Here is a 21,612-nt window from a genome sequence, read left to right as displayed (position 1 = left end):
ATTGACAAAATTGACAAAATTGACAAAATTGACAAAATTGACAAAATTGACAAAATTGACAAAATTGACAAAATTGACAAAATTGACAAAATTGACAAAATTGACAAAATTGACAAAATTGACAAAATTGACAAAATTGACAAAATTGACAAAAGTAACAAAACTGACAAAATTGACAAAATTGACAAAATTGACAAAATTGACAAAATTGACAAAATTGACAAAATTGACAAAATTGACAAAATTGACAAAATTGAAAAAATTGACAAAATTGACAAAATTGACAAAATTGACAAAATTGACAAAATTGACAAAATTGACAAAATTGACAAAATTGACAAAATTGACAAAATTGACAAAATTGACAAAATTGACAAAATTGACAAAATTGACAAAATTGACAAAATTGACAAAATTGACAAAATTGACAAAATTGACAAAATTGACAAAATTGACAAAATTGACAAAATTGACAAAATTGACAAAATTGACAAAATTGACAAAATTGACAAAATTGACAAAATTGACAAAATTGACAAAATTGACAAAATTGACAAAATTGACAAAATTGACAAAATTGACAAAATTGACAAAATTGACAAAATTGACAAAATTGACAAAATTGACAAAATTGACAAAATTGACAAAATTGACAAAATTGACAAAATTGACAAAATTGACAAAATTGACAAAATTGACAAAATTGGCAAAATTGACAAAATTGACAAAATTGACAAAATTGACAAAATTGTCAAAATTGACAAAATTGACAAAATTGACAAAATTGACAAAATTGACAAAATTGACAAAATTGACAAAATTGACAAAATTGACAAAATTGACAAAATTGACAAAATTGACAAAATTGACAAAATTGACAAAATTGACAAAATTGACAAAATTGACAAAATTGACAAAATTGACAAAATTGACAAAATTGACAAAATTGACAAAATTGACAAAATTGACAAAATTGACAAAATTGACAAAATTGACAAAATTGACAAAATTGACAAAATTGACAAAATTGACAAAATTGACAAAATTGACAAAATTGACAAAAGTAACAAAACTGACAAAATTGACAAAATTGACAAAATTGACAAAATTGACAAAATTGACAAAATTGACAAAATTGACAAAATTGACAAAATTGACAAAATTGACAAAATTGAAAAAATTGACAAAATTGACAAAATTGACAAAATTGACAAAATTGACAAAATTGACAAAATTGACAAAATTGACAAAATTGACAAAATTGACAAAATTGACAAAATTGACAAAATTGACAAAATTGACAAAATTGACAAAATTGACAAAATTGACAAAATTGACAAAATTGACAAAATTGACAAAATTGACAAAATTGACAAAATTGACAAAATTGACAAAATTGACAAAATTGACAAAATTGACAAAATTGACAAAATTGACAAAATTGACAAAATTGACAAAATTGACAAAATTGACAAAATTGACAAAATTGACAAAATTGTCAAAATTGACAAAATTGACAAAACTGACAAAACTGAAAAAATTGACAAAATTGACAAAATTGACAAAATTTGCAAAATGGACACAATTGACAAAGTTCAAATTTGGTTATACACTTTTTTGATATCTTTTCATAAATAATTGATGTTTTTTTTCTTATTTTTAGTTGGGATGAAATGACAGAAGATTTACAAAGTCCATAAAAAAACAGTGCTTGGTATTGTACATATCTTTTATCAGACTATTCTCGATCACAGCAATTAAAATTGCGATATTCTGTTGGCAAAAAGCTGCACCTTTTGAATTTGTTCAACTTTGAATCGCAAAAAGTCGGAACTTCTGCTTTTTTATGTTACACAAAAAATATAACTAATAACACGTTCCCCAACAGAAATGACACGTTCAGCTGTATCCGTTTTTTAATGGTTGGAACACGTTTCAACATTTTCACTCTGATAAAAAAGGTGGATATTTGCCATGTCAGAATGCTGCTGCCTTTATGTTCAGGGTGGGGGCATTGGGGCAAACAAGAGAGCAAGAATCGAGTGGATTATACACCTATAGATGAGTCGAACTCCAAATGAACACATCCAAATTATCGAAGCCCGGAGGAGGATGAGGATGATTTTGTTATTTTTTGCTGCCCCAGGAAAATCGTATTTTCCACACCATGTGGCACGGAACTAGATCAAAAATTATACATCTGATCCTTGTGTTGAATCCGGGAATCGTGTGCTGCTCGGAAAACAATTTCCACGAACTACATCGAATCAGTGGGATAACATCGAGCACACACAAACATTCGAGCACTTCTATATCGGAACCGCCATTTGGTTGAGAGCGAAAGTCGGATCCCCCGAATTACCGGGGATCACACTGCTGGTTGCCGCCATTCGGGAGCATGATTTTAATTTCAAGCACGTCCCACTTGCAAATAGTCAGCACAACCATATGTGACTTGTCGGTGTCATCGAACAGCAAACTCGAAAATGACGCTTAAGTACCCACCTACTGGAAGAATCGACGGAAACATCACAAAACGCTATAGATTGTTGCCGGATGTAGTAGACAGTCTCGTTTAGTTTGGCTGAAGGATATCCGCTTAACGATTCCTACCCGGTCGCACAACAATCCGATTTTGGACCACCCATTCAGGAACTTTGCCTTCCGCTGTTGTCATCTCGTAAAGTTCGTAAATAGCACGACTGGCTACGTTCCATAAGTACTCTCGCTAAGCATCATTGAAATTCAACAAACTACTCCCGATGAAGTTGCTTCAAACAGAGCCTTAGAAGTTCACTGCTGTAGGGTGGATTTTGAATATTTCGAAAATTTCGACAATTTTGAAAATTTTGATAAATATGACAATTTTGACAATTTTGACAATTTTGACAATTTTGACAATTTTGACAATTTTGACAATTTTAACAATTTTGATATTTTTTTGTTTGCCGAACATTGTTGCGTTAAGAGTAATTTATTTAAGTGGATTTTTTAAAATTTGCTTTCCATTTTTATTAGGCCTTAAAATCTCTAGAGTTTGTTAACTTAATACTCACGATAACTTCATAGGAAACTCAATATCTTTTCTCGTGAGCGTTCTAAGTGGTACGAAATCGCTTCTTTTTTCTCCATTAGCGCCTATAACCTTCAACCGTTTCTCGAATAAGTTTACTTCCACCGACTCGGGGGGGACCCATCTCACATATGAACGTATGGCGAAAAATCCACCGGGAAAATCAAACCCATCGGAGCAAAACCTAAAACCACTATACCGAATCCGAGCGCCTCTTAGCGTTTCTAGCAAAGTAGAGAAAAAACGAAAAAAAAATCACCAAACCTTACCCGAGAAAAGTGCCTCAAAGTTGAGTCGGTTTCTTTGCTCGCGCACTGGGGGAATCGAATGTATTCCCCGGCAATCTGAAACGGTTTATCAACTTTCAATTTTCCTCCGAGCTCGTGTTTCCTTGGCAAAAGTGGAATGCGTTTTGGGAAGCAAACAATTCCACTGAAGTGATTGAAGGCACAATATTGATTTCTCGGGATAAGAAGAGGAAAAAAAACCCGTGCAAAACCTCCTAGAACCGATACGCAGAAAAAGTCGGAAGAAATTAAATTATCTCATCCAGATCACATACGTACGTCTTACTTTTGGGTTGAAATGTTTGCTTGATGTGTTCATATGCTGACTCCTGCTGAGTAAACTGACAGTGGGTAAAACCAACTCGTTGGCAAAAGCTTTACGCAATTTCTGGAACCGTTCGTTCATTCGGCTCGTCTAAACTTTCGCAAAGGATCAATACTGATGCCTGATAGCAGCTTAGGTTGACTTTTGCTCATCAAAAAGTTTCGTTCGGCAAATACTCTCACTTGCCAATCCACTTGACATTAAACGGAAATCGTTATTCACGCCTAAGCCTCCGGCTGACAGTTTGGGCTTTGATTCGACTCGTGGATATTTAATAGGTCGTGAAAAAATTTTGTTCCTTTTAAATATATTTTAAATATATTTGAATCAGTATCATGACAAGTTTTCTGCTGTGTAGTGGCTCCAGAGAACCATCGTTTTCAAAAAATCTTCAAATCATAGCATAAAAGCTATTAAAGGGAGAAGTCCATCATAAATTTGTTGTCTTGGTTTGTTTGTATAAAAAAATCAAGTGTCAAAGATTGAATAAAATCAGGTTGAGCGTATGGTCGTAGCAACAAGTAATGAAATTTAGCTTAGCTTGGTTGACTGCTCATATCCACCTTGTATCATTGAACTCGGAATAATGTGTCAAAATAATAATGTAGGTACCAACAATCAGAAAAGAATTGACTAACATTTATTTTAAGACTTTGATACGCATTTTGAATTCTATGAGTTGCTAGACAAAAAAGTGGTACTTCGCCAATATGGTTGCCAGTCCGTGATTGATCGAGGGCGTCAAATTTACTTAAAATCGATTATTTTTGCACTTATACCCCTTTGGATATAAGGGCTTCACATAACTTTACGAAAAAGGTTACCGTCACTGAAAAGAAAACGATTACAATTACAATTTTTAAAATATCAAAATGTACGGCATTGAACACATTCTCTGTAAATTCCATCACATATTTTTGAATGTTTTCCGATTGGGATTTGGTGGCTACATATCATTGGTATGAAGCACGTTCAATCGGACTCTAGTTTTAATATTGAGAAGTTTGGATAGCCTCAGAAAGATAGTGAGTCCCTATCCATATCGTTAAAAAAATTTAAAAAAAATCACCGAATCATAATTGAAATTTCACAACAACTTCAACCATTCGTAACTTGAATTCTATTCCAAAACCTTCGATCATCCATAAAAATTTAGTAACTTTTACAAACTATGTAACATATCGAAAGTTTGCTCTGTATTTTTTTCAATTTTTTATTTTTTGCTCAGCTGTCTAGAGAAGGGTATATTTTTGAAAGTTAAACCAAATCTGAATATATTTTTATTGGTAACGTGCTTTGTATTTCTGTACATCAATAATAAAAAACTATACAGATTTTGCAGTTGGGTAGTAGAAATAAACTAGAACCGGTTTGGTACTGACAAATCTCTCAGAAGAACGACTTAAAAAAATTCTCCATAAAGGTGCAATGATTATAAAACAATCAAACTCGTATTCATCCTGTTTGAAGAAGTCTTTCCTATTACACTTTTTAAATTGAGATACTGGAAAATTTGAAAATAGTTGGATTGAGTTGATCTTAAGGTAAAATAAATATTTTTGAAATAATTATTCTTTTAAATGTCAAAAACTTGTGACCGTTACTTTTTTTCAACAATTCCATTCTGCATTTTTTTTTTAATTTGTCTATCAGACATTTCTGAGGAGAACGGTGAAGTTTTCAACTTTGGAAATTCGGCGGTCTTTTTTTTTAATTTGGAGACTATAAAATTGACTTGATGTCCATTGTAGTCACGCGATTTGACATTTTTTGGATGATTAAACCGAAGAGGTATTGAATTCCTTGAAAACATACATAATTTAGAAGGGATAATTCATTTCGTAATGCATAATATTTCTACTATTTTTCAAATGGAGCGAAGTTTATTAAAAATATGCAAGTAACAAGAATGACTTATTAAGATGAATCTATACTCAATGTGACCTAGGATAATGTGTTTTTATAGCTTTTTCTAAAATCTGTTATAATTTTTTTAATACGCCAGAACAATTTGTTTTTGTGGCCCGCCAGCCAATCTCATTTCTGAAGTTTGGCCCGCCTGTTGAAAATGTTGGCCACCCATGTTTCAGAGTGTAAGAAACAATATTTTATATGGCGGCGACTCAGACTGCTTAGAGGTCGCACTGGTTCGATTTTTGGAAATAGGCCATTTTTCCGACATTTTGTCCTAATAACATTTTCAGATCTTGAAAAAGTATCAAACATGTGTCTCTAATATTTTTTTATTTTGTTTATAATGTAAGTTTTAAACTAAAAAATTATCGGGACTGTTTTGGACTCTCAATTTGTGTGTATGTTTTTTTTTTAAATTACGCAATACTATGAGTTTTTGTGAAAAAAAAATTACAATGCACAAAACAGTGTACTTTAGAATAATATTTTCAATCAACGTTGAATTCAATTCAAGAGATGCCCAACGTAATGATGTGCAACTTTGCAGAAGAAAGTGTATAACTAATACTTGTCGATAAAAAGTTATTCAAGTTTTACTGAGTGAAAAAGTCTCAAAATTCAAACTTTTGTTAAGAATCGCTCTAAATTATGATGTAGATGACTTTCGAGCAATCTAAACTTCTGCTATCCAACTCTTTTTCATCCTTTTATCGATCCTCTAATCAGCAGAAACAACCATGACTAATTTCTAGATTTTTTTAAAAATTTATTCAGTGGTTGTAGCCATAACACATTCACCAAACCGTCACCCAAGTATGGGTAACACGACCTTCAATCGATAAAAAATCTAGAAACTTGGAATGGTTTTTTTCTGGAGATTTAAGGATCGATAAAAGGATGAAAAAATTTGATATCAAGAGTGTTGAATTCAATGATTTAGCAACAGGGAATTGGTTTGGAAATGAGATACCATTTATTCATTTCTGTTCGTCAAGTCCTTATAAGCTAACTTAGACCTATAGCGATAACAATCTTGTCGCTTAACCTAGGTGATTCTCAACTCAGAATCATTCCTTAATTTCTATCATATTCTGGGCTAACCACCCAGAATAAACTGCCAACACTGCAGAGTAACTCATAACCACTTGCTGTGTTGGCTGAGTTTGGCGTGCATGATGACAACATTTATATTGTTGTCATCATCATTGACCATCATTAACTGTCAACCGCTATTGTTCTCAATATGCGAATTGACGAAAGAGGACGAAACCAAAACAATCGGTTTTGGTTTTGCTCGAACGTGGTCGCGAAGAAAACGGGTCCGGGAATTTCTCCGGGATAAATCGTAAGTATCAACAAAGAGTTTATTTGGTTCTTAGATTGCTCGAAACTCCTCCACATCATAATATAAAGCAATTCTTAGCAAAAATTTGAAAATTGTGACTTTTTTCCACAGTGAAACTAGAATTACTATGAAACGGCAAGTCACAGCTATAAACTTTCTTCTGCAAAGTTGCGCATCATAACGTCGTGTATCTTTTGAATCCAATATTGATTAAAAATCTTACTCCAAAGTACACTTTTTTGTTAATTTTAAATATTTTTTCTACAAAAACTCATAGTACTGCGTAATTTAAAAAATCATACATACAAATTGAGAGTCCAAAACAGTCTCGTTAAATTTTTAGTATAAAACTAACATTATAAAAAAATTTTAAAAATATTAGAGACACATGTTTGATACTTTTTCAAGATCTGAAAATGTTATTAGGACAAAATGTTGAAAAAATGGCATTTTCCAAAAATCGAAGCAGTGCGACCTCTAAACATCTTTTTTTTTTGAGTCGCCGCCATATAAAATATAGTTTCTTACACCCTAAGCTATCATTTTAAGCTTGAGCCCCCTAAAATTCTAGACATAGTACAATTTTTCGCCACGTTAATACATCTTACTTTTTTTAAGAGTAATTTTGGGCTTTTATCTGACAAACTATTCCTGGTGTCGGAGAATTAATTTTCAAGTGTTCGTTTTTTATCAGCCTTTTCACACCACAAGTTCTAGTACAGGCAAAAAATCAAATTTATTGACCAAAATAAATAGTTTACAGGTCACCTAATATGTCTCCATTGGTCCACTTCTCATAATCATTGATGTTGTAGAGAATAAACAAGTACAGAATTTCTAAACTTGTCTCATTTAAAATCTATTTTTTCGTTTTATGTGTGAATTGTCGAAAAAGTAGCTACAGTTGCGTTCAAAAAAGAATGAAATCGCGTGAAGCTGCGCACCCACTTCCAACTTTGACAAGCTGCCATTTCTCTGTCGGTTGATATTTTTTCCTTAAAATTTTCACACAATCTAGTTCAACTATCCAACTAACACTCCACAACATTTGAAGTCTTTTCAATGACGGAAAACAAAGATACAGCTATTCCCGTAAAAAAGGGAAATTTGGAGTTGCTCCACTGAATTTGCTGTATCTTTGACAATTTTCATTGAAAAACCTTGAAATTTGGTCCAAAGATGTAAAAATGTTTGATCTAATACCAGGCCAAGTTTCGTCAAAATCGATGAACGTGATCAAAAATGGTGCCGGGTTGAAAATGAGGTTCATTATCGCCCAGCAGACGATTTCATTCTTTTTTGGACGGATGTTTATATGGAAAACATCGTAATCCATGTATTCTTGGTATTTTCTTTCACAAAACCAAAATTTATCACAAAGAATGTTGTAAATTGCTAAAAACTTCATTCGTACTTTGTTTCGAAAGAGAAAATGTTTCAACAGAGTTCAAAATAAGAAGAACAGAGTTTCAGAAATGACCTGCTAATTATACCGATAAACAAATTTGATCCACAATTTAAGCGAATATTCTATTCGCTCTTGTGTTTCAATACCAGTTCTGTTGGAACAATTTATGTTTCTTAACAAAGTACGAATGAAGTTTTTAGCAATTTACAACATTCTTTGTGATAAATTTTGGTTTTGTGAAAGAAAATCCCAAGAATACATGGATTACGATGTTTTCCATATAAACATCCGTCCAAAAAAGAATGAAATCGTCTGCTGGGCGATAATGAACCTCATTTTCAACCCGGCACCATTTTTGATCACGTTCATCGATTTTGACGAAACTTGGCCTGGTATTAGATCAAACATTTTTACATCTTTAGACCAAATTTCAAGGTTTTTCAATGAAAATTGTCAAAAATACAGCAAATTTAGTGAAGCAACTCCAAATTTCCCTTTTTTACGGGAATAGCTGTATCTTTGTTTTCCGTCATTAAAAAGACTTCAAATTTTGTGGAGTGTTAGTTGGATAGTTGAACTAGATTGTGTGAAATTTTCATGAAAAAATATCAACCGATAGAGAAATGGCAGCTTGTCAAAGTTGGAAGTGGGTGCGCAGCTTCACGCGATTTCATTCTTTTTTGAACGCAACTGTATGTGCTAGCTGAGTTTCATCAAAAATCCTGTTACGATCAACACCGCTGGGCTCGACGGACGGCCCTGTCGAAAAGATAAAATGTCAGCTGAATGTCACGAACGTCATGAGAGAGGAAAAGCTGTAAATCGGAAGAAAAAGAGAGAGTAGGAAAATTAAAGTCATTCTAAGATCAGTTTGTAAAAGAAGTAGAGGAAAGTTAAGCAGAGAAAAGTTCAAGTAGAGGAAAAGTTAAATTGAAAATTATAGTTCAAAAGAGTAAAATAGAAAGTTAAGTGTTTGGTCGTGGACGAAGTAAAGCCATCTCATTTGATCAGGTTAAACCCTTTACATTACCTAAAATACGTGGAACGTACAATATTATTTGATTTACAGGCAAACTTCTATTGAAGCTCGCGAACAACATTTGCCACGTGTGAGAAAAATTAGTTTTCGAATAGTTTAAATATTAAACTGTAAGTACTCGACCTCCCTCTACGATTGACTTTAGTTGCTAATTAAGTTTTATTGTACATCCAGATCTATCTCACAAATTTCACTAAGGTCAGGCAGTCTACTTGAGGAAAACCTCATGTGCGAAACTAAAATTGTAAGTTCCTTTATTCGCATATTTCCTGAAAAACCTATCTAACATGCATTATAAATAAACATTTTAGCTTTGATCTGCTACTGGCTGATACAAGGAATAGTTAAAAACCTGGTTTGAATATTATCCGAACATTTAATCAAAGAATTTTAATCGGATTCGGATATAACCTCAAAGATGCCTGATACTGGAAGGGAATGTATGTGCTGCGAAAGATCGAACGATGCGGAAGATATGGTGTGCTGTGATGGTTGTGGACTGTGGGCGCACTATAGCTGCGTAGGAGTTGATGCCACTATAAAAAAGCAACCATGGAAATGTTCTTCGTGCACAAACCAGCTGCAGGTCCCTAAACCTACGAAATCGGGTTTAAGGAGTAATGCTGGTTCTGGGAAAGCTTCGTCTAAAACCTCTACGAAAACTGATGCCACACTCGTTGAATCTTTTAAGCAACTCGAAAAAGAGCACAAGGAAAAGGAGAAAGCGTTAGAAGAAGAGCGACAATTACGCGAAAAGCTTCTTGAAATGGAAAGAAGTCTCCGAATTAAGCAGATGGCTCAAGAAAAAGAATTACGGCAAAAGGAATTAGATCTTGAGCGGGAGATGAAAGAGCGTCAATTGGAACAGGACCGAGAATATATGGAAAAGCGTTTAGCCAAGCAGAAAGAGTTCCAAAAACGGCGCGAAAGTTACAATATGTGTCTGAAACAGTACGAAGAAGATGAAGAAGGAGCGGTCGGAGGTGTTGGATCTGATTCCCACGGGAAAGTAGAAGATTGGTTGCGTTACCAGAAACCAGAACATTCTGGTAAAGTTTCTGCGATGGAACAAGATGCCAAAAATCTTTCCAGTTCATTGCTACACGATTTGCACAATCTGCAGATGAGTTCCGGCGGTAACGGTGGTAAGCAGTTGGTGGAAATGACCCCAGAAGAAAGTAGGCTAGTTGATCATTTACTGGAAAACCACGTCCGGAACGGGTCGGGGCCAACTTCCAAAGGGCCTACCCAAGGGCAGTTGGCTGCTCGTCAATCGTGTTCGAAGCAATTACCCATTTTCAAAGGCGAAGCTGAGCTATGGCCGATATTTATCAGTAGCTACGAGAGCACTACTAAAGCGTGCGGCTTTACAAATTTAGATAATTTGAAGCGATTGCAAGACTGCCTCCAAGGTGATGCTCTTGAAGCGGTTCGGAGCAGGTTGATACTTCCCGAATTGGTACCAAGTGTGATCCAAGATTTGCGTGACCTGTTCGGAAAGCCTGAAACGCTGCTGAAGGTACTCATATTAAAACTTCGCCAGGCGCGGCCCCCTAGAATGGATCGTCTGGATACATTTATACACTTTGGAATGACTGTTAAACAGTTATGCGACCATTTAGAAGCAGCGAACTTTAAGGACCATTTAAACAACCCAATGCTAGTTGAAGAATGCGTCGATAAATTGCCGCAAAACTATCAAATAGAATGGATCCGCCTAAAGCGCGAACAGCGGGGTCAAGGATTTCGATTTTTCGCTGACTTTATGAATAGCATCGTCGCTGACGTTTGTGAACTAAACCAGCTCTCATCGATCAAATTGATTGATTCTTCGTCCCGTTTTGGAAAAGATAAACAGAAGAAGAAAGAATATTTCCACCTACACAACGATTTGCCAAGCAGACCTGATGTATCACATAATGCAAAGGTTAGTACACAAAATGAAAAACCGTGTTTTGATTGTCGACGGACGGATCACAAAATCAGGTACTGCGAAGACTTTAAAAAACGCAGTGTCTCCGAACGATTTCGAATAGTCGAAAAGAATAAACTTTGCCGTATCTGTTTGAATAACCACGGGAAAAGTCGATGCAACTTTCGGCTGCGTTGCAATGTAGGTAACTGTGGTGGCGATCATCACTCCCTTCTTCATAGAGCCGAAGAAATCGTACAACTACACGAAATATCGTGTAATGCCGAACGAAATACGAACCGATCCGTTATATTCCGAATGATGACTGTAACTCTGTACGCAGGCAGTAAGTCGATGCGAGTCTTAGCGTTCTTCGATGAAGGCTCTTCGGGAACACTTATCGAGGACTCGATCATCAAGAAGCTAGCAATCGATGGCGAGCCAGAACCGCTGATCGTGACCTGGACAGGAAACATCAAGAGGTATGAGAATTCTTCCAAACGAGTAAGCATGATGATTTCTTCTTGTAACTCGGATGAGAAATTTTTGCTAGAAGACGCTCGCACAGTCGCTGAGTTGGTTTTGCCCCGACAAGGTGTTAAGAGCGAGGAAATAAAAAGGCAATTTAAATATTTAGAAAAAGTCCCGATATCTGATTATTCCCCTAGTGAACCAAAGTTAATGATTGGTCTCAATAATTTACACCTTTTTGCACCAATCGAATCACGCATCGGTCAACAAGGCGAACCGATTTGCGTACGATCCAAGCTGGGATGGTCTGTATACGGACCGAGAAATCTGACCACTAACGTTATGGTAAATATTCACACGATGCAACCAATGAGTAATGAACAGTTACATGACGCGATGCGGAACCAATACTTTGTGGAAGAATCCGCACCAACAGCAGGGTTACCAGAGTCTGATGAAAATCGAAGGGCGAGAGAGCTGATGCAGGCAACCACGGTTCGCGTGGGAGACAGTTTCGAAACTGGTCTCTTATGGCGTGATGACGGACCACATAATTTTCCTGATTCCTACCCTATGGCTATGCGACGCCTGACGTCGCTCGAAAGAAAATTGAATAAGGATCCAGCTCTAAAAAGAAAAGTTGATCAGCAAATTGAAGAGTACCAGTTGAAGAATTACGCTCATAAGGCAGCACCAAATGAGCTTTTGGAAGCAGAAATAACATCGACATGGTACTTGCCTCTGAATGTAGTGCTAAATCCTCGCAAGCCTGGCAAGGTACGACTCGTGTGGGATGCGGCGGCGGCTGTAAACGGCACGTCGCTGAATTCCAAATTATTAAAAGGGCCCGATTTGTTAGCCTCTCTCCCAGCGGTAATTCAGCGTTTTCGCCAGAAGCTTATCGGATTCGGCGGAGATATCAAAGAGATGTATCATCAGATCAGAATAAGATCTGATGATAAACAAGCTCAGAGGTTCCTATATCGTTTTAACCAAGCTGAACCTCCTACAGTATACATCATGGATGTTGCGACGTTTGGGTCGACGTGCTCGCCCAGTTCGGCGCAGTTTATCAAAAACTTAAATGCGTCGGAGTTTGCAACCGAATACCCGGACGCAGTGAAGGCGATTGTCGAGAACCACTATGTCGACGACTATTTCGATAGTGTCGACTCCACCGAAGAAGCCGTTCAGCGAGCCCGAGAAGTGAGAATGATTCACTTGCGAGGAGGTTTCCAGATTAGAAATTGGGTTTCCAATTCTCAGTTGTTTTTGGAAAATATAGGCGAAACGTCCACGAACGACAGCGTACTTTTTCGTGAAAATAAGAACACAGATACTGAGCGTGTTCTTGGAATCAGCTGGGATCCCAAAGCGGATTTTTTCTATTTTTCTACAACACCTCGTCTTGGATACGAAGCAGTGCTTTCGGGAGTTGAAAGGCCATCGAAACGGAGTGTCCTCAGTTGTGTCATGGCTATGTTTGACCCACTGGGATTGCTTGCTATCTTCACTGTGCATGGCAAGATTATTATGCAGGATCTCTGGAGGACTGGCTGCGGATGGGATGATCCAATCGATGACGAGTCGTTTGAAAAGTGGAAACGATGGACCGAACTACTGCCAGCAGTAGGGCAGGTGCGAATCCAGAGGAGTTATTTCGGATCAGCTCTCTCGAAGCAGATTGAAAGTTTACAACTTCACGTTTTTACTGACGCGAGTGAACAAGCTTACGGTTGTGTAGCATATTTTCGGGTAGTAGTAGAGGGCAAGGTGCATTGTTCTTTGGTAATGAGTAGGAGCAAAGTAGCCCCATTGGCTTTATTGAGTATTCCGAGATTAGAGCTAGAAGCTGCAGTGCTGGGAGCTCGGATGATACACACCGTTCGAAATAATCACAGTATCGAAATACCTCAAGCCTTTGTCTGGACCGATTCCCAGACTGTTTTATCCTGGATCCGATCGGACCATCGCCGCTATAAACAGTTTGTTGGTTTCCGGATTGGAGAGATTTTAAAGTTGACTTCGCCGTCGGATTGGAGATGGGTTCCGACGAAGTTAAATGAAGCAGATAGATTGACGAAATGGCGTAGCGATTCTGGGCTCCACTCCAATAGTGCTTGGTTCAAGGGGCCAGAAATTTTGTATCGAGCTGAACATCTCTGGCCGGCGCAGCGAAATCAGAACGACATACCAACAAGCGCAGATGATGAGTTACGGGCACAATTTTTATTCCACGACGTGTTCATATCTCAGGCTTTAATTGATGTTCAGCGGTTTTCGAAATGGAACATACTTGTTCGAACTGTGGCGGTTGTACATCGTTTCATTTCAAATTGCCGAAAAAAGGTCAAAGGAATGCCAATCGAAACTTTGAAAGCTACAGAGCGCCAAGAAAAATTGTTAAAACCGCTATCCTGTACAGTGAAACGTGTTCCCTTGAAGCAAGAAGAATTTCAAGCAGCTGAAACTTATCTATTCCGAATGGCGCAAGCTGATATCTATGCAGATGAATTGAAGATTCTGAAGAAAAATCAAGATCGGCCTTCCAATCAATGGATCAAATTCGAAAAATCCAGTCCATTGTACAAATTAACTCCTTTAATCGATGATAATGGTATTATACGTATGGAAGGACGTACGGAGCGCGCCAGTTTTCTACCGTTTGACCTGCGTTTTCCAATCATTCTTCCAAAGCAACACCCAGTAACGACGAAAATTGTCCATCACTATCACGACAAGTTCGGACATGGAAATAGAGAGACGGTTAAAAACGAATTGAAGCAGAGATTTGCCATCGCGAGTATTGGTGTAGTGGTTAAGAAAGCAGCATCTGCGTGTCAGTGGTGTAAGGTTCGCCGGTGCAAGCCGAATATCCCTCGAATGGCAGCTTTATCAGTTCAGCGTTTGATTCCATACCATCGCCCGTTCAGCTACACTGGGATCGATTATTTGGGTCCGATCGAGGTAACCGTTGGTCGTCGTCGTGAAAAGCGATGGGTCGTAGTCTTCACTTGTTTTGTGACCCGAGCAATTCACCTAGAAGTGTCGTATAATCTGACAACGCAGTCCTGTTTAATGGCAATCCGCCGTTTCACTTGTCGACGTGGTCCACCGTTGGAATTTTTTTCCGACAATGGGACAAATTTGAAAGCAGCAAGCAAAGTGGTTACAGCACAAATTCGCAGCATAGATGAAGATTGTGCAGAAGAGTTAACGACGGCCCAAACTAAGTGGAATTTCAACCCTCCCGCAGCTCCTCACATGGGGGGAGTGTGGGAGAGGTTAGTTCGATCAGTAAAGGATGCGATGTTCGTTTTCGAGGATGGTAAGCGACTTACAGATGAGATCTTGCATACAACAATTGTCGAAGCGGAAGATGTTATTAATTCGCGCCCGTTAGTATGTGCTTCATCAGAAATATCAAGTGGAGAAATGCTGACACCTAATCATTTTATTCGGGGTGTCACTCAAAATGATTCTAAACTAGCGATTCCGCCGCCACATTCTGCCGAGGCTTTGAGAGATACTTTCAAGCGTTCACAACAGTTGCTGCAAAATCTATGGGCTCGATGGATTAAGGAATATGTTCCTTCATTGAACCAAAGGACCAAGTGGTTTGGTGAAGCTGTACCGCTCCAGAAAGGAGATCTCGTCTTTGTAGTTGATGGTGGCAAGAGAAAGGCTTGGGTTCGTGGAGTAGTTGAAGAGCCGATTACATCTAGCGACGGAAGGATACGACAGGCGTGGGTGCGAACGAACAGTGGCCGAGTGCGACGTGCCACGGCGCAATTAGCGGTGGTCGAAATTCATGAAGGTAATGCTGAACCGAAAGTAGCTTCCGGACCAGAATTACGGGTCGGGGGTATGTTACGATCAACACCGCTGGGCTCGACGGACGGCCCTGTCGAAAAGATAAAATGTCAGCTGAATGTCACGAACGTCATGAGAGAGGAAAAGCAGTAAATCGGAAGAAAAAGAGAGAGTAGGAAAATTAAAGTCATTCTAAGATCAGTTTGTAAAAGAAGTAGAGGAAAGTTAAGCAGAGAAAAGTTCAAGTAGAGGAAAAGTTAAATTGAAAATTATAGTTCAAAAGAGTAAAATAGAAAGTTAAGTGTTTGGTCGTGGACGAAGTAAAGCCATCTCATTTGATCAGGTTAAACCCTTTACATTACCTAAAATACGTGGAACGTACAATATTATTTGATTTACAGGCAAACTTCTATTGAAGCTCGCGAACAACATTTGCCACGTGTGAGAAAAATTAGTTTTCGAATAGTTTAAATATTAAACTGTAAGTACTCGACCTCCCTCTACGATTGACTTTAGTTGCTAATTAAGTTTTATTGTACATCCAGATCTATCTCACAAATTTCACTAAGGTCAGGCAGTCTACTTGAGGAAAACCTCATGTGCGAAACTAAAATTGTAAGTTCCTTTATTCGCATATTTCCTGAAAAACCTATCTAACATGCATTATAAATAAACATTTTAGCTTTGATCTGCTACTGGCTGATACAAGGAATAGTTAAAAACCTGGTTTGAATATTATCCGAACAAATCCTATCAACATGATGAAACATAGAATAATTGCACATCATAAACTACCGTTCTAAGCAAGATTATCCCGTGTGGAAAAACGTGCAACGAGAAAAACGCGATTATATTTCAGCTATATTTCCAATTTTTCTCTCAAACTAGAAATTCACCGACAGTTTTTTCATAGTAAACAGTTCAAGGAAATCACTTTACAATGTTTTCTGCCAAAAGAAAATTACATTTCCTACTAAAAAACAGCAAATTAGAGCCAAAAATGCTCCTTGTGACACTTCTGCGTAGAATCAGAACGCATGCCGATGCTAGTTCTACGAAAAACTGTCACACGGCTACAATTTTTCTATCATTTTAAAAACTTGCGTAGTTTATTTTTTTCCCCAAAAACTCATGCTAAACCGTTATTTTAGAAAAACGTTCCTCTTTGTTTATGAAAATGCATAGTTGAGTATGAATCCTGTAAGTAGTGCCTACCGAAAAGTGTTAAGTGAAAATTTCTCTAAATAAAACACTCAAGGCTTCTCGCTTCTCCTCTGCCCTCTATTTTAGTGTTCCTTTCAGTGAATAACATTAAATTCAACAGTTTGAACTCATCTTAAGACAATTTTTTGATAAAATTTGCATTTTTCATAGAATTTTCTCTAGTGTGACATTCTTGCGTAGAACTATCAACATGGAGACACCCACCTTGATGAAAATTTCGTACAAGTTCAGAACAAAGTATACTTGTTTGTGTTTTTATTCGAAAGTTAACACTAAAAGAGACCGTTTTCAGCAAAAAAGTGAAAATGACCCAACAGTCACATGGGACATTCTTGCTTAGAACGGCAGTAAATAGATAAAAAAAAGAACCAATCAATATGTGCTTGTGTAACTTTGAATTAAGTTTACATTGGAAATTAATGGATTTTTTTGACTAATTTTGCATGTAGTGTTTATTAAGATTTTATTATTAAGAGCTTCGCCTTTCAAATATAGCTCTCTTGGACTGGTTAGTTATATCATAAATGTTGTCGAGAATAAACAAATACAGGAAACCTATTTTGACTTTCTATAAAAATTGTCAGCATTCTTATGAGGAACGAAATTTCAACACTAGAGGAGCGTGCCGCGTACGGTGGACTCAAGAAACCGCTGAAGCTAATATAAGTGGTTTAAGGTAAAAAATTTCCTAAACAAAAGGTGTGGTTGACCATCATTGAATAACCTTTCCATTTGAGTAATAAAAAATCTGTCCACTTGTTTTTGAATTACCGTTATTTTTATTTGTATTTGAACTTATTCAACACCCTGTAGAAAGCTTCACTTTAGGTCTTACTCATTCATAATTGTTTACAGAACTTTCAAGTAAAGTCGACATGAGTAAACCATAAATTTTAGGTTCGTGTCTTAAAATTAATAATTATGTTCTGAAGAATTAACAGTTTTTTCTTTCATCTGTGGAGCCGAGCCTTAAAACTTTTTGTGTGAAAATTTGTAAATTAAGGTAGGTTAGGGTTGAAGCCAAATGGATCATTTCCAGGGCCGGATTAAGCCATCGGGGGTACCGGGTCGAATTTTCTCGGGAAGGCCCTATGAATCGAGTTTTTTTTTCATATGCCATCCCAAAAATTAAATGAATACATCATATTTTAAACATACAAAGCAACAGCGAATACGTTCAGTACTTTACCTTTATGTCTGCTAAAAAGGAAGTTTCTAATATCTTCAAACAGTAATTGTCAATACATCTTAAATGAAAACTTTGATAACAGCTAAATTTGCTCAATAACTCAACCACCAACATAAGTTCTCTGTTTTAAAAACATTCAAAGATAGATATAAACATGTTTTTTATTCCACCGATATGATCGCTTGGTGTGTTTGATTGAAAGCAGAAAGAATTTTCCCCATTTTACAATTGGGTGGTATAACATTTAAAAAAAAAATGTTCAAAATTTGAAAAATTTAAAATTTAAAATCAAATTTTATTCTGAACCATATTATAGTTTCTCTTATCAATTTTGAATCAATATTTGAGAAACAAATTTAAAATGAAATTACGGTATAAATTTGAAAATCAAAGTTCCAATCAAAGTTTATTCAATTTTCGTATCCTTAAAACAGTTCAATACTTTAACAAAGATCTCGAGTTTTCAGAGAAACCGTGAAACTCGAGTAACATTACAAGAATTGAAAATCTCAATGAATTCATTTCTTTTGTAAAACCTGAAAAATATAAAATTATAAACATTGATATATTCATGTTTAGAGAATCACTCAAAGAAACTCGCAATTCAACTATGAGAATAATTTTATGATGAAAATAATTTGAAAATGGTTTTTTCGAAAGTGATAAAAAGTATTAGTGAAACATAAGATATCTGTTATATCATGTTTCTCTAATACTTTCTATCACCTTTGAAAATTGATTAGATTACAAAGATGTACCAAGACGAATTCTTAACATAGTAATGATTGAAAATGGTCAATTGGAAAATGGTATGTTGAATTCAGGATGTTTACTCCAGTAGAGGATCGTTTCGAATAAAAATACCTCTAAATCAGAAGCATGAATCAATTAAAAAAGCTTACTTACATATATTCGAATTTTAAAACGAAGACTGAAACTGGTATGGTTCAAAGTAAAACTCAGTATGGCGGATTGGTCTAATTTCATTAACAGTAGTTTTTTAATATTGATTTTTTTAAATGATGATATTTGAAAAACGGGTCAAGAATGTTTGAAAAAAAAGTAAGGTAAATTTCTTAAATGATCGAACAATTTATTCTAGATTGCTTTTTATTTCAATAATACCCGAATATAGCCGGGAAATAAAATCTGAAATGTATATTAAAAATACTTTTAATTTCTTATTTAAGTAAACATAAATCTAAACATCAATTGCATGTTTACGAAATTCCTCACAAATAATTGAAAAGCTTAATGTAAAAGCGAAATACCTTTGAACTTATTGCGAAAAATTTGTGATTAATGAAAATGAGAGATGTTTTTCTATTTTCCATCTTTTCTGAACTGAAGATGTTCTTTCAAAAGAGAAAATAACTGTTATCAATGCAAATTTTGACAAAGCTGAGAAAAGTTATTCTAGCCGCCAGTTTAAAATCATTAAGTTTTTATATGAATGTGAAAATTTTTTTATCAGATTCATTCATTCATTATGTTTGACTCACTAAGAATTCCTAAAAACTTTTTTCTGTATTGAATTGTGAAAAGAAAATGATATTTAACATATCGAAGGGTTAGCATTCCAGATTCCCCGGATTTATTCGGACATGTGCGGTAGGGTTTCCCAAAATCACATAGTGTCTTGGAATGCCATCAAAATATGCATTTTTTTTGTGCACTTCAACTTTGCTGAACAAAGCATGTTGTTTGTATCTTCGTGTGAAGAGCTATTCACGGTTAAATCATTAAGAAAAATCACAATTTGGGATATTTTTTATTCAATTTATCAAATTCGTCTTGATAAATACCTACTTTAAAATCATAACACTTGCCAAAAACTAACTTGGATGGTTTAAGGGAATCATCAAAAGACCATATGCCAAATTTGAGCGGAATCGGACAACAGGAAGGTGTTGCACTGAATCTCAAATGTGAAAGGGATTCTAAGACATAGTGTTCTAAAGAAGCATAAAAAACTGGTGTTTAATCAAACTTTTTTTTTTTACCTATCGTTTGCTTGATTATGATGATTTTATTAAAATTTCAATCAAGACTGCAACTCGATTGGACTTAAAACATAAAAGTTATGGCTGTTCAAAAATTGTATTTGGGTGGCGAAGCTTTTTTTTAAATAAATGTTTAATTACAGTAAACAAGTGCATTTTTCTTCTCAAATGACTCAAAATATTTCAATATATTATGAAAATTGCAAATATCCCAAAAAATCCTCAATTTAATATCGCTGTGCATTTTTACACGACAAAAGGCTGATCCCTTTTCGTGCATCATTTCTGGTTTAAATTTACACGCCTCGATGTAACGTCGATGTTATTTTAGATCATAAACGATGTTTCGTTTTCAATCTTTAATAACACGAATTTTTCTTTCTGTGTCTTGTCGAATTGTTTTAAATAATAACTGAATTCTGCTTAGTCTGGATTTTGTGTTAAAAATTTCAAGGACCCCGATTCCGCCAGGTTTCGAAAAAAAATTATCCTGTTTTTCTCAGTCCACATAAATACGGGAAAATTCTACAATTCATACTCTAATTGAATTGTTATAAAGTGAAACTATTCGTGATATTATTTCACGGGGGCCCCATAACTGGTTTACTTTTCGTTTTAATTCCAATTTTCTAGTTTTCTTTCCCAAATTACTAGCACGAAAGCAGTATGATTAATGTAATGTCAAACTTTTTTCCTAGAAGGAAATTTTATTTTTTATATGGCTTAGAAATGCACAAAACGTCGAGATCTGGAGTTGTTTTGATTTTTTTTTTGCCAGGAAGGGACTTTATAGGAAGTTTTCCGAAAAACGGCTTAGCCCTAGATAGTCAATTTTTGCAAGAAAAAATTCGATACAAAATCACGTCACGATGTTTTATGCATTTTTTAGTCATGTGGCATCAAAATAAAAATTTCGATTTTAAATTTTTTTATTGATTGCAAAGAACTCATGTAATATTTGTGTAATATCTACTTGTTAAATTCAGGTAAAATTTGACATGTTTTTTTATGCCATCTTGCATCAATTAGTTGCAATCCTTATGCAAAAGTTTAGAATTTTGAGCGCAAGTTTGATTTAACCTGAAAATTTCAAAAATAAAACATGGGACGACTAGCCAGAACGAAAATAAATTTCATCAGAAAAATCGAGCCACCCAATGAGGTGATTCGTGTGATTTTTTTTAATTAACAGCATCCCGCAGAACTTTAACAGCTCAGATCCAGAAAACACCACACGATGACAGCTTTGGATTGGCAGTGGGTGTTCAAAAAAAAGAATGTTTCGCCAACTCAATCAGCGTCCTGCTGCGAGAAAGTATTCACCCCCTCATAGTCAGAGCATGTGTGCAGAAAAATGTGTAAAGACCATAAGAACGAACAAAATATATAGGAAAACAATAAACTTTTCTTTTTAACACTGCCCACGCGTGCTGATCGCTGCTGACTCTTAGTAGAGAGTCGTTCTGAGCTGTTATTACACCGAAAAGTGAAGTCCGGTTGAGCTTCCAGGAAATGTTTGAATGTGCGAAAAATAAATGAAGGGAACAAAGTTCATTGGAACCCAGTGGAGCCCATTTTTGTGTCGTTAAGGTAATACGAGGAAGGACAC

At 35.8% G+C, this 21,612-nt stretch overlaps 2 protein-coding genes across 11 annotated transcripts in view; one reads left to right on the top strand and one right to left on the bottom strand.

Annotated features, from left to right (window-relative positions):
- LOC129744023 (uncharacterized) overlaps window positions 1-21,612 on the bottom strand; it is a 724,779-nt gene that overhangs the window by 562,487 nt on the left and 140,680 nt on the right. The window lies entirely within an intron of this gene.
- On the top strand, window positions 9,810-15,740 carry LOC129741157 (uncharacterized). Its single transcript, XM_055732865.1, has one exon. It carries the CDS (start codon window positions 9,810-9,812, stop codon window positions 15,738-15,740), a length of 5,931 nt encoding a protein of 1,976 aa, XP_055588840.1.

The sequence above is a fragment of the Uranotaenia lowii genome, chromosome 2 (genome assembly GCF_029784155.1).
Source record: "Uranotaenia lowii strain MFRU-FL chromosome 2, ASM2978415v1, whole genome shotgun sequence".
In the NCBI taxonomy this organism is placed as follows: Eukaryota; Metazoa; Arthropoda; class Insecta; order Diptera; family Culicidae; genus Uranotaenia; species Uranotaenia lowii.
This window is presented reverse-complemented; position numbering and strand designations above follow the sequence as displayed.

Excerpts from the sequence above, each read along its gene's own strand:
- LOC129741157 (XM_055732865.1), top strand. The coding sequence starts at position 9,810 with ATGCCTGATACTGGAAGGGAATGTATGTGCTGCGAAAGATCGAACGAT.